The following is a 14,216-nucleotide window of genomic DNA, read 5'->3' as shown; positions in this document are numbered from 1 at the left end:
CAGGTGACATGTTTATTGCAGGACGCCTTCTTCTGCTGCTGGGCTGGCTGGAAGCTCTACTGGGGGACCCCTCACAAGCCCCCGTCCCAGAACAGATGGACACATTAACTTGGAATCCAAACCAGTTTCACATAAATAGAAGGAGGTTGGCAAACGAAAAAGAGAAAAGCAACAAATGAACGTGTAGTTATCCCACACTCGAGTGACAAAGGGGCAGCAGCGCCCTTATCCACGTCACCTCTTCTTACTCTGCTTCTACGCGGAAGCTTCCACTCGCTCTGGAAATCACCTTCGGATCCAACTCAGCAGCATGTAGCTGCCTCCCTGGCAGGCCCTGAGCCAGTCTCCTGGACTGGCTCCTAAGCCAAGAAAACTGAGATGGGTTCTTCTTCAAACAAACAAAAACTGCTTCTGCGGTTCTTTGCACCTCCCAGTTCTGATGGGTGAACACCGTGTCCCCCTGACCCCAAACCAACCAAAAAAACAAAAACACAAACAAACAAAACAATGAGCACAAGCCATGAGTCAGAAATAGAAACATATTGCACATGGTTACAAGAGTCTTCCTGAGAGCCCATTTGTGGCGGGGACCCAAATACTGGCTTTCGATCCAACCAATCGCTTGCCTATCAGTGGTTGTGACATATACCCATGCACGAGCCCACTCCCCAAGTCAGCTGGCATGAAGCAAATACTCCACATTTTTAGCCTTCCCTATTAGCCAAACTCAAAGCCACGGCTGGGTTTAACCTCGTGCACCATTAAGCCCATGGTGGAGGGAGGTGGGGGTTGCTAGTGGTAAACCCTTGTCTACCCTTCAATCATCTTTTCCTCTGGGTGGTTGTTGAAGTTCTACAGGTGAACACAGCATCCAAGACTCGGAATCTTCCGGAAGCAAGAGCCTGGAAACTGGCTCTCCCCAACCACATGCTTCTGAAAACGCATTTTCTGCTGTTACAAGCTGGGTTCGAACCTACGGCTTGCATGCGACAGGCAGTGTGGCAATCAACCTTTTTCTTCTCCTAAGGAATTTTCAAGTATCATAAAATCCCTGATACAGTATGTAAACAAGATATCTTACTGAACAGAAAGCTAGGTCACTTCGGGAAGTAGCGGCGGGTGAAATATCTAAAAAGCCAAATAAGGTTTTAGATTTGACAACAAAGGCAAGACAGCCACCCACCGTGCCTTAGAAGGCAGACGCTCAGGCAAAAACACACACAGGCTCCTCTGTACGGAGCCAGGGAAAGAGCACCGAATTCGGTATCTGCTGGAGGTCCTGAGAACACGTCAGGGAGTCCCTCCTTGTTCAGTGTCACTGCCGCTGGCAAGAAATAGTCTTTGATGCCAGACACCAGACATGCTCGAGGACTGACCGGTGTCCAGTCTCCTGGCCTCTCACCAGGTCTTTCTCACTCCACCGGGTCCCTCCTCCGGAGGACTGTGGCCGAGTCATCCCCCGTACCCCAGCTGCACATGTGGAAGACGTTTTCCAGAGGAATTCTCTCGGGGGAGGGATGGCATCGACTATTTTGCTCTTTTGTCGGCTTTCATTAAAAAGAACATGAACCCTCTGTGTTCAAAGTCAGCGAGGCTCTGTGGGGACGGCCTCCCCGTTGCCTCACTCGGCTGAGCTCCCCTGAACTGTGTCTTCTTCCTCTGCCCAGGTGAGTTTCCAAGGCCTCCCTGTGTGGCCCAAAGGTGCCCTATCTGTCGAAACAGCCTGTAGGGAACGCGTGGCTTCCGCTGAAGTAGCTGCTTCCGTAGCTGGTGGCGAGGCAGTGCCTGGGCTCGGCTGTGATGGCCATCTGCACGCTGAGGGGCGTGGGGAGGGACACGGGGCACACATCCAGGGGCTGGAGGGTGGGGTACAGGGTGTGGAGGGATGAGCCGGAGCCCCCAGAGAGCAGACTCCCGGAGCGATGGGCCTGCAGCGAGTCCCGATAGGCCAAGCAGAGGTCCTGCACGGGGGTCTGGAACGAGGCCAGGCCCGGCGTCGCCGGCTGGCTGAGCGTGGGGTAGGCGGGCGGCTGGAACAGCACTTGGGTGGGGGCAGGGGTTGTGCTGGGCACCACTGCCAAGGCCTGGCTCTTGACTGCGACAGCGTCCTTGAAGACGTTGTCATAGGCTCTGAAAGGAGAGGACCTGGGTGAGACCTGAGGTCAAAGGCCATAGCAGCAGACCCCTGAGTGTGCCCCTAAGTGGAATTCGAGATCTGTGTGCTGTGACCCCACGGCCACGCACAGCCCATGCTTACTGCCTGCAGCGCCGTCCCTGCTCTTCTCTGACTAAACTCAGACCTCAGACCAAGCCTGGATCTGCTTCCTACGGAAACCCCTTCTGGCCCCTGGAGACTAGCCTCGCTGTCCTCTAAGCCACTATACTGGCCCATCTCAGCAGTCAACCCCCAGATGATAAATTCTGGGTTACCATCCGGCCCCTTGCCGAGCGCACGCTCCAAGAGGGACTGCCCGGTAGCTGATGAGAACAACCTCTGCCTTCGAGGCACCCCCAAACAGATCTCAAGCCAGCCGCCCTGGGGGCCTAAGTTTCACCTTCTGAAAAGGGGATCAACAGGTTTATTTCCATCTTTAAAAAAAGCTTCCTGTAAATCTTCTTGAAATAACAATTCCATTAATCCAGCAGAGACTCAGGTTAAGACTGGAGCACAGGGAGGCCTTGGATCTGAGAAGCTGGGCATCCCAGAGCCACCACCATGGTGAAGAGGCAGGGCTGGCGGCTCAGAATCTGGGGCATCTATCTGCATTCAGACCAGACCATATGCTCTGGCTCTGAGCACCTTCGACAAACACAGATTTTAAAACAAGGTCCAGGGAGCAGGGTGGACAGTTTGGAGCAACGACACAAAGGCAACCAGCTACCAGCAAAGCTTCCTTCACCAGGAGGCTGGGAGGCAGCTCTGGGTGGGGGAGGGGGCCTGGCCCCTGGGTGAGTGGGGCCAGCATCTAGCAGATGCTGCCACCTGTTGGGCGAAAGAGGAATGGGGTGCAGCTCCTGGGACTTCTTGGTTCTGTCTCCTCCCTGCGGTCACTACTGAACACTTCCTCCTTCAATATCAGTTTCATAGTGATGGGTCTATGCAGCCCTTATGCACCTTCTCTGATACACTCAGTATGTCCTCCCCAGTATTCCCACTGAGGCCTCTTATGTTAAGCCCCTCTGAGCTTAGCTGGCTAAGAGGTCAGCTTTGTGGCCACGTCTAAGGAAAGTAGCTTATCACGAGTGTAATCACTCGGTGTAACCACCCATAAGACTGACTGACGCACCGTGGCTCAGAGCACACAGCCCAGACACTCAGAAGGGTATGCACACAGCTTCTCTTCTCCCCCACCCCTTGACCTTAATATTGCAAACCCAGAGCTACCCAAAACAGGAAGGTTCACCTCTGCAAACCTCAATTCCATCAGGAGTCACCATGGCTCACTTTACGGGAGACACTGCCCAGGGGAGCCACCACAACCCTCTGACTTCAAGAAACTGTGTAACGTGGGTCTCGAAAGCAAGTGCCTGGATATTCCGGGAACACAGAAAGATCAGGGGTGGAACTTACACCAGGAGGATTTCAATGCACGTGCTGAGATGTTCTAGGGTGTAATTTGAGATCCTCTGTAGGTCTCTGGTCCAGTAGGGAGAAAGCTGGAGGCAGATCCTGGCGGCTCCAACGCAGGCTGCAGCAACCACAGAGGGCGGGAATTTGTAGAAAATATGATCTGAAAGAGAATCACGGCAGTCAGCACCACAGAGCCTCGCTCTGGGCTCCCAGGGCTTCTCCGCCTCGGGCCTCCTGAGAACTGGCAGACAAGTGATTCAATTCAAGCCTGTTCACGGCTGCCACACGCACCCAGGATGAAAAACTGGACACAGCGTGGAGTTCCACTCCCGAATCTTAAATACCTTAGCGCTCAGTCTGGGATTCCTGGTGTCAGCCTAGAGCAATCATTTTTGAAATTTCATCCAGAGCTTCCAGGGGCCGCCAGGGGCTCGCTGACGGGCTACGCGGAGAGCACCACAAACCACAGGACCGACACAGCACGGCAAAGGCTCCTGTCTGGGGGATGACTACAGGCTACTCACTAAAAGGAACAAAGCCCGGCCTGCAGCAGGCCCTCAATAAACATCTGCTGAATGAGGGCGCCTGGGTGGCTCAGGGGTTTAAAGCCTCTGCCTTCCGCTCAGGTCATGATCCCAGGGTCCTGGGATCGAGCCCCGCATTGGGCTCTCTGCTCAGCGGGGAGCCTGCTTCCCCTTCTCTCTCTCTCTGCCTGCCTCTCTGCCTACTTGTGATCTCTGCCTGTCAAATAAATCAATAAAATCTTTAAAAAAAAAATCTGCTGAATGAGTAAACAGTCATAAGCATCTGATACTCAGAACTAAAACTAGCACCCGACTTCCATTCACTGAGGAACCTTCTCCCACCCTCAGCTCGACGGACCTATGACTGGCCAATCAAAACTACACGTATTTAAGGAATACATGTGCTGTTTTGGTACACGGATACGGTGTGAAATGAATCTTAGTGTCCTACTAACATGTCTGGCACCATGGGGAAGCCGACCCTTCTCCTGTGCAAAGGCCAACTCCTTAGATGCCCAGGATTTTCATGAAGGACACTCGGGAAGGGTGTGCATCATTCTTACACTGCTTATCATTTCTGATGACTTTGGCGTCGGCCTGTTAAAGTCAGAGTCAAGCAGGTGGCATTATGGTGACGGGAGCCAGCACAGAGCCAGACTCCTCCAATTCAAATCTCAGCAATGACCTTGGGTAAGTTACTTCACCTCTTGAGCACCCATGGAGGAAACAGATTTGTAAAACAAGAATAAAGAGTGATTTTCATGTGGAGTCACTGGAAAATTCCAATGACATCATATAACCCAAAGCACTAAAATAAGCGGCCTGGTTCACAGTAAACGCTCCATTAACGCTTGATATCCTAATTGTTGATCTTGTTACTCGGGACCACTTTGGTTTGGGGCGGGTTATCGGGGGTGGTTGTATCAACAGTATTTCTGACCTGGTATTTTAAGATACCAGGATACCTGGATTTTAAGACAGTGGGAAGAGTGGAATTCAAATAATGTCCCCAAACAGGGTAACTTTATTGCTAAACATTACTAAAACTTACCCCTCCCCCACCCTACCTGTACAATGACAGCTCTTCTGGAATGACCCAAGACCTAATGATCATAAGAAAAGTTAGCAGGTGATCAGTACGTCAGTAGGGTGCCAGCCACCAGTATCTAAGCTGCTATTTGTCATTACACAGTATCAGTAACGCTGGAAGACTTGCTGCCCCTTCCTTGTGGACCCCTGTGAGGTAGGAGTGCTCTGGGTGGATGGGCTCCGCTCAGTAAGGACTCTGTGGGTGGACATGCCTCCGTGTGGTTGGGGAAGGGGAACAGGTCCCGCCGTCGGGCCTCACCTTGCAGGGTGACCTCTAGGAAGTAGTGGGCGTACTCCTTGAGGCACTCTTTGGTCTTGTGGGGGCAGGTGGCAGGCCAGCTGTGGCAGTGGTGATCCTTCTGGCTGACGGAGGCCAGGAGGTAGTAGTCCAGAAAATGGGCAGGCGTGGGCAGGCAGAGGTTCCAACTGAAGGCCTCCAGGAGCAGCAGCTCCGTGTTGAGCAGCTCCTTCTTGGTGAGGGTGAAGTTCTGGCCGCTCAGGACCCTCGTACTGTTTATCTGCTCCAGCTTGGGGACATGGTCTTCCCTGTCCTCAAACTTACCTTCGAGAAAAGCAGAGGTTACTGGAAGACGGCACTTGCCTGCCCCAAGAGGTAAAGACCCACCTTCAAGTGCCTGGACAGTGCAGGCAGGAAGGACAGAAAGCCACCCACTGCCAAGGGACCAAGAGTACAGATTCTGGATCTGACACACTAGGGCTTGGATCCCCAAGCCATCACTTCCAGCTGTGTGATCGTGCCCAGCTGCCTCCTCTGTAAAATGGAAACTAAACCTCATAGAGCTTCTCAGGGACAATGAGGATGTGCACACCACATGTTCAGGCCAGCATGTGAAACACAGGAGGTGCTCAATGGCAGTTAGCGACAGTAGTGAGGGCCTGGGAAATAAGGGAGCCCTCTCTCCAATCCCGTCTGGCCCTCACTAGTTCAATCTCAGGACTGGTCAAGGATCAGACAGCCAGAGTCACAATGACCTTTCAAATCTGACCCTGTCCCCGCACCATGTAGAAAAGCCCAACAATGGCTCCCCATCCCCTCAGCATTGGGTTTAAGCCCTGTCAACAGGTTTTTAGCTTGGATTCCCTCAGAAATGGTTGGCTTGGGAGGTGAGCCTAGGAAAGACTGGTAGGTGGGGAATGTGGGAGAAGACAAGAAAGGGAGGAAAAGCAAAAAAGGAACATTATCTTGAAGTTTATCCATATCCCCACCTTCACTGCAGCATTGACTACAATAGCCATGACAGGGAAATGACCCAAGTGTCCACTGACAGATGAGCAGATAAAGAAAATTTGGTCTTTATATACCACAGAATAATATTCAGCCATACAAAGAAGGAAATCCTGCCATTTGCAACAACACGGATGTACCTTGAGGGTATTACGCTAAATGAAAGAAACCAGGAAGAGAGAGACAAATACCGTATGATCTCACTTACATGTGGAATCTCAAACAGCTAGACCATAAACACAAAGAAGAGACTGGTGAGTACCAGAGGCAGGGGTGGGGGAAACTTGTGAAGGTGGTCAAAAGGCAAAAACTTCCAGGGGCGCCTGGGTGGCTCAGTCAGGTAAGCCTCTGCCTTCAGTTCAGATCATGATCTCAGGATCCCGGGACTGAGCCCCGCATCAGGCTCCCTGCTCGGTGGGAAGCCTGCTTCCCCCTCTTCCTCTGCTGTTCTCCTGGCTTGTGCTCTCTCACGAACGTTCTCTCTCAAATAAGTAAAACCTTTTTTTAAAAAAATTCTCATCACCAGGAAAAAAAAAACTGTATGCGAGGTGACAGATGTTAACTAAACTTACTGTGGGGATCACTGCACAATATATACATAGATCAAGTGGTTTTTACACATTTGAAAGTAATACGATGATGTGCTCGCTTCAGCAGCACATATACTAAACTAATACAACGTTAAATGTCAATTATATCTTAGTGAAAATGGGTGTGGGTGTGACATTATGGACTTCCGCCTTCCTCCCTTGGAGTGCCGTGCTGGGAGTGCCACGTGAGGAAGCAGGTCTAGCCTGCTGGACGTGGAGAGGCCACAAGGAGAACAGAAGTACCCAGGCAACAGCCCGTACCACCTCTCAGACACACGAATGAGACCTTCCAGCCGCGTCCCTCCGGGGCTGGATGAATGAGCGCAGATGAAACCGGCAGAGGAAAAGCGCAGATGAAACCGGCAGAGGAAACGCCACGCAACCCACATCACTGTCGTTTAGATCGCCGAGTGTGGGCACGATCTGTTTGGCAGGAACAGATAACTGTGATATATTCCTATCAATGGCAGCGGCAAAAAGATGCGAAACGCCACAAACAGGCACGTCACACAGCTCAGAAGGTACTGAAGGAACCGAAGGAACCGTGAATAAATACCGGAAGGTCCTGGAAATAAACGGCATGAAACAGAGCTGCATGGGGCCAGTTACAAACACACATTAAACACGAGCCTCAGTGATCCCACCCCAGGGTCAAAGGAACCGAGGTATTTACACAGCAATCCTCGCACTCAGCAGGGGCGGGGAGCTCCAGGGGGCGGCCTGCACGGTGGGAGGCTCTGTAGGTGGGGCCGCCACGGACCTCCCAGCCTTAACCCACACGGCCCTGTGGAAACCACGCACACCTGGCTGTGGCTCCGTCCGTGCCCTTCTCTGAAACCCTCCCCGCCTCCGGTCGCCCACCAGCGTTCATCTACACAGCCCCCTGCCTGGGGCACTCTTCCCCTTCCCCTCTTCACTCTGCCAACCTGTCTCCCTGTTCTTCACCCTCCAAGTCCCTGCCCCTTGGAAGCCTTCCCCGACCACAGTCCCCATCCCGCCTGACCCCCAAAACACACAGTGAGTCCTGAGCCTGGCCTCAGCGTGGTCGCCTGTGGCCTTGGAGCCCAAGCTCACTGGGGACAGAACACCGCCGAATGTCAGGAGAGACAGGGGGCCTGCTGAGCTCAGAAAGCACGCGTCTGTCTGCGCCGATTAAAAGCACGACAAACCATCTACACACCTGTGCACCACAGTGAACTGCTTGTGACCCAGTTCCCATCAGACTTCCACCCTTCTCAGGAGAGAGAAGGGAGTAACCACTTCAGGCTGCCTTACAGCCGATATAATGCATATCTCAGGCAGGCCTAAAAAAATGTCCCTGAGGGGCACCTGGGTGGCTCAGTGGGTTAAAGCCTCTGCCTTCAGCTCAGGGTCCTGGGATCGAGCCCTACATTGGGCTCTCCGCGCTGCACGGAGCCTGCTTCCTTCCTCTCTCTGCCTGCCTTTCTGCCTACTTGTGATCTCTGTCTGTTAAATAAATAAATAAAATCTTAAAAAAAAAAAAAAAGTCCCTGAGAAATGAAACACGGCCTCTGGGAAGCCAGCATCTCTGTCTTCTCAGCGAACCGTAAGGAGGCCACTATGCAGGCAAAGATGGCGTGACACGAAGCCTGGTTTCTGCCGGGCAGGAGCCGAGCCAGCAGAAATGTACAGAAGAGCGAGGAGTGGAGACTGACGGCTGAGCGGCCCCTCCGCAGCTGACCGCAAGCCCAGACCTTCTCCTGCCAGAGCCCTACCGTCAGGACCCAAGCCTGGCGGGGCGCCACCTTCAGGGCGCACACCTTCCCGTGTCCTGCACGCATGCGCCACTCAAGCAGGATCAGCAAGGTCAGTGCTGCCCAAGGGGGAAGAGCCTCTTGTATGGTGGAAATCCTGGGGTGGGGCCTGCTGACGAGGCCTTGCCAGCCCCCTACACCCTCCCTAAGCAGGGGGCCCTTCCTCCAGCTGGGAGTACTCACCCCTCACTCACCCTATCATGCGTCCTCTGGTACCCAGTTCCGAGGCCACCGGATGTCATCAAGGCACTTCTCATGCTCAGACTGCTTAATAGCAACCATTAATATTAATGACTAGAACCTGACCAATAGGTCATTAATAGGTCGAAGCCCGTGAGGACAAGAACCACGTGTGACCCATCTGCAGCCATGCCCCCAGGTCCCAGCACATGGCCTGGTAGTAGTAACTGCCCCATGAATATTCGTTGAAAGGATGAATGGTATTCTCTGAATAGCTGAATTTTAGGCCATCTTAATTGTCCTCTGATTCTCTCAGATTACCTGCATCCCCTAATTTTTTTTCTCCAATGAGCCTATCTTTGTGCAATTTAAAAAGAAAGAGAAAACACTTTTGCAAAATTGTGACGTTTTTCCTGAACCTTGTGCTGAACTAAGCCAATACTATTCACAGACACTCAGTGTCCGTGATACAAGGGCTCATTTCTTCCCCAGAGCAGAGGGTGGCACCGAGAAGGTCACAGCCCCAGCAAAAGCGTGTATCATCCTGGGGGTGCCGCTAAGACCCTCACCCAGCAATCTGTTCTGACTGGCAGCTGTGCTCAATGAGATTAGTTTCTTCCCTGCCCTCAGAGCTTTTCAAACCTTTCAGAGCTCTGCCTTCTCCCTAGTCACCAGGCCCTAAAGGATTACCCTCCAGTGGAAGGGGCCACGGATTACTAAGGCATCGGAATTCACCTGCTCCCCAGGCTGGAGAAGCTGCTGCAGGCCAGGGCCAGGCAGAGTGGGGTCTGAATCCTCAGTGAGTTTGCTCTGGACCTGACATTTGTCAGAGCAAAAGCTCAGAGAACGTCGCTGCACATCGAGCAGGGACCTCGTAGCCCCCGCTCTTTGCGGCTGGCCGGACAGACCCCAGCTACTCCCCAGCACGAGACAGTTCGTGGCCAGAAAAGATTTTATGAGTTTCCTGGTGCTGCACGTGCCTCGCGGACACTTCCTCCCCTCCTCCCACGACGAGAGTGCGCCAGCCCTTTGTCCCGGGTGCCTCGGCCACTGAGCGCGGCCACTCAGCTGCTTGCTCCTTATCGACAAAATGCATTGACACCAGATGCCTGGAAGTCTTCAGGCAGGTCCCCTGGGGACACGTGGCGGACAGACGTCTGAGTCTTTCCAAGTCAGACCAGAGCCACACACTCACAGACTATGACTCCTTCAATGTGCGTTGTATTTGGAAAACGTTCAAATCCACAGGAAAGATGAAATGATGTTAACAATGAACACAAATGACCCTTCAGCCAGATTTTCCAAGTGCCGACTCTGAGTCACATTTGGGGTGTGTGTGTGTGTGTGTGTGTGTGTACACACACTAGTTTTGCGGGAGGGACCATTTCTAGCCAAGCAGCAGACATGACATGCCACCTCTGGACAGGATCCATCCCTGATGTCATTTTCCTACATAATCATAACACTATTACCAACCCTACAAACATCAGCATTAACATTTTCTTTTTTGTTTTTTTTTTTTTTTTTTTGAAGTGGGCACCATACCCGACGGGGAGCTGAAACGCACCATCCTCAACCGAGAGTTGCAGGCTCACTGGCTGAGCCAGCCAGGAGCCTCTGCAACAGCATTTTCTCATATTCGATCCACATCTGACTTTCCCCCAACAGTCCCCAAAATGTCACTTTTGTAACTTTTGTTTTTCTGGATCCAGATTCGACAAGGCTCACACATGGTGTCTGTTACATCTCTTTAGTTCCATCCTTTGTTTTTCGTGACACTGACTCTGGATGAATCTGCACCCGTTTTCTTCTCAAATGTCCATGTTCTGGGGGCGCCTGCCTGGCTCAGTGGTGGAGCGTGCAAGTCTTGACCCCAGGGTCCTGAGTTCAAGCTCCGTGTTGGGCCTAGAGCTTACTTAAAAAAAAAAAAAAAATTAGGCCCCATATTCTGGATTTTCTCCTCAGGATCCAACAGGCTGGGTAAGGAAACTACAGAGGCCATGTTCTGTCCCTTCTTACCAGATCCCATCAGGAGTTACATAACGTCAGTTTGTCCCAGCAACAGTGATGCCACATTAGATCACTTGGTTAAGGTGGTGGGGACACCAGATCTCTCCACTTTAAAGGTACCATTTTCCTGTGAAATTAGTAAGTCATCTGTGAGGTGGCACCATCAGACTCCATGAATATCCTGTCTTCCAACAACCTAACTCAATGCTTTGGCATCCACAAATGAGTCTTTCCTGAACAAACAGTTACATGGGGGTTGAAAGAGCATTTTTTAAGAAAAAGATTTTATATATTTGTCAGAGAGTGAGTGAGAGAGGAAACACAAGCAGGGGGAGCGGGAGAGGGAGAAGCACACCCCCACCGAGGAGGAAGCCTGGGATCATGACCTGATCAACGACTGAGCCACCCCAGCACCCCCGAAAAATAATTTTTAACAATTCTATCATTCTATCTACATTTTACTTTCTTTCTTTTTTTAAGATTTTATTTATTTATTTATTGGACAGAGAGAGGGAAAACAAGCAGGGGGAGAGAGAGCGGTAGCCTGACGCAGGCCGGAGCTCAATCCCAGGACTCTGGGATCATGACCCAAGCTGAAGGCAGATGCCTGACGACTCAGCCACCCAGACGCCCCATCTACATTTTTCTTTTTGGATGGTCACACAATCCCAAATTTGAGCAGGGGAACCATATCGACATACTTTTAAAGACTTTTTTTTTTAAATCCTAAAATTCCCCAAGCGCTCACCGGGGGTCTGGAGCTCAGGCAGAGAAGCGCGTGAGCCCTCAGTGCAGGGGCAGTGGCGGAACCTGCAAAGAATGCTGCTGAGAGCCCTCTGTACACCTGGCTGACGGTTCCTCCTGCTTCTACGGGGGCTGGTGCACAACCTGGAGGGCCCCTGCCATCCCAGGCAGGTCACACAATTACCGTGCTGACCACGGTGAGTCCAGCCAAGCGGCCTAATCAACCACAGAGGCAAGACAGCTGTCAATCCAACAAGCCTCTGCAGGGACTCTCACAGGCCAGCTCCCCCCGCCTTTTTTTTTAAAGATTTTTAAAATTTATTTGTCAGAGAGAGCCTGCACAAGCAGGTAGAGGCAGAGAGAGAAGCATGCTCCCTGCTGAGCAAGGAGCCCGACATGGGACTTGATCCCAGGATACTGGGATCATGACCTGAGCCAACGGCAGTGGCTTAACCGAATGAACCACCCAGGCATCCCATCCTTTTCTTTTTTTAATAGCATTTTTGCTTGTTGTGGTAAAATGCACATCACATAAAATTTACCATTTTAACCATACAGTTCAGCAGCCTTCTGTACATTCACACTGTTGTGCAACCAATCACCAGAACGCCTTTCATCTTGCAAAACTGAAACTGTATCCCCATGAAACAGTAACTCACTGTCCCTGCTCCCCCCTCCCCTGGTAACCACCATTCTATTTTCTGTCTCTACAAACTGACTCCTCTAAAGCCTGGCTTTTCTTCTTCCACCCAAGGTCCTAGCAAACAAGCCTCAAGCAGGGCAAACAGGATTCCTGACTTTTCTGAATGAGGGCCAAGAGAAACAGTATTTTTATGCTGAAAGAATGTTTTATTTTGGAAAATTTTAAATATACCAAAAAGAGAGAAATGTTACCCAAGAAGATGTTACCCACCTCCAACAATCATCAACATTTCGACGGCCTTTAGAAAAACTCTGATATGAAACAGTGCACGTGCAGAGTAGAATTCTGTAAAATGTTAGTGGGGCACCGTCTGCGATGTCCAGGCATAGGGCCACTCATCCAATGACTACGCAGGCGGCTTGACACACTGTTCCCCATGAACCCCCGACCCCTTCCCCAGTCAGTCCTTCAGGTCCAGCAAGATGCGTGTCTACAGGGGCGCCTGGGTGGCTCAGTGGGTTAAGCCTCTGCCTTTGGCTCGGGTCACGATCCTGGGATCAAGCCCTGCATTGGGCTCCAGCCCTGCACTGGGCTCCCTGTTCAGCAGGGAGCCTGCTTCCCCCTCCCCCTCTGCCTGCCTCTCTGCCTACTTGTGATCTCTCTCTCTGTGTCAAATAAATAAAATCTTTAAAAAAAAAAAAAAAAAAGATGACTGTCTACAGACTCATTTAGGAGCTAGATCTAGGTTCCAATCTGAGGCCACACTTTCCTGGCTAAGGTTTTAAACAGCTGGCCCCCCTTCCTACCTAAAGAAATGCAGTGCTTTTCTTTTTTTTTTTTTTTTTTAAGATTTTATTTATTTATTTGACAGAGAGAGTGCAGACAAGCAGGGGGAGGGCAGAGTTTGGAGAAGCAGGCTCCCTGCCGAGCAGGAAGCCTCATGGGACAGGATCCCAGGATCCTGGGATCACGACCTGAGCCAAAGGTAGACGCTCAACAACCAACTGAGCCACCCAGGTGCCCCTAAAAAATTTTTTTAAAGTAGGCTTCACACCTGGCATGGAGCCCAAAGCAGGGCTTGAACTCATGACCCTGAGATCAAGACCTGAGCTGAGATCAAGATTCAGACTCATAAGGGACTGAAGCACCCAGACACCCCAAAATGCATGCTTTTAAAAACAGGCAAAGATGGGGCCCTGGGTGGCTCAGTGGGTTGAGCCCCTGCCTTCGGCTCAGGTCATGATCTCGGGATCCTGGGATCGAGTCCCGCATCGGGCTCTCTGCTCGGTGGGGAGCCTGCTTCCCCCTCTCTCTCTGCCTGCTGCTCTGCCTACTTGTGTTCTCTCTCTCTGTCAAATAAATAAATAGAAATCTTTAACAAAAAATTAAAAAAAAAAACAGGCAAAGCTACTGTTCCCCAAGAAGGGCCACTCTCCTATTTTAAAGCCCCCTCACCTTGTCATCTGAGAACGAGAACAAAATTGGATTAGGAAATGAGACCCCCACGGCTACCCCACACCCCTCAGAAGCCCTCTGTCCTACTCCGTAAGGTGCTAACCTTAAGGGAGAAAGAGTCACTCCAGCGGCTTCACAGTCTCGCCTGGCCCTCTGGGTGGGCCCAACGGCTTCAGAGGTGACTGGGAAGGGCTGGGCAGTAGAGGTAGCAGAAGCCCAAGGGGAAGCTCTGGTGGGGAGCTTTCCCCGGTACCCAGGAGTGGAAGCACAGGCCCACAAGTTCCCGGGCAGGACCAGGCTGAGTGCAGACCTTTCAGCTGTTAATTTTTTCTTCCACAGATTCTTCCTTCCTATGAGGGCAGAGAAGTGGCCACCAGAAGGGGCAAATA

General features: G+C 51.7%; 1 protein-coding gene across 1 annotated transcript in view; it reads right to left on the bottom strand.

The window, feature by feature from the left end:
- Positions 1 to 14,216, bottom strand: part of CCNJL (cyclin J like) — a gene marked incomplete at its 5' end in the record, with an annotated part of 55,738 nt that continues 41,522 nt past the window's right edge. The window contains 3 exon segments of the mRNA XM_080805065.1: positions 1 to 2,130; positions 3,572 to 3,731; positions 5,444 to 5,746. Coding sequence (XP_080661191.1) covers positions 1,707 to 2,130; positions 3,572 to 3,731; positions 5,444 to 5,746 — 887 coding nt within the window. The 3' untranslated portion in view covers positions 1 to 1,706.

The sequence above is a fragment of the Martes martes genome (genome assembly GCF_963455335.1).
Source record: "Martes martes genome assembly, chromosome: 5".
In the NCBI taxonomy this organism is placed as follows: Eukaryota; Metazoa; Chordata; class Mammalia; order Carnivora; family Mustelidae; genus Martes; species Martes martes.
The sequence above is the reverse complement of the archived record's forward strand: the minus strand, read 5'-3'. Positions and strand labels throughout refer to the sequence as shown.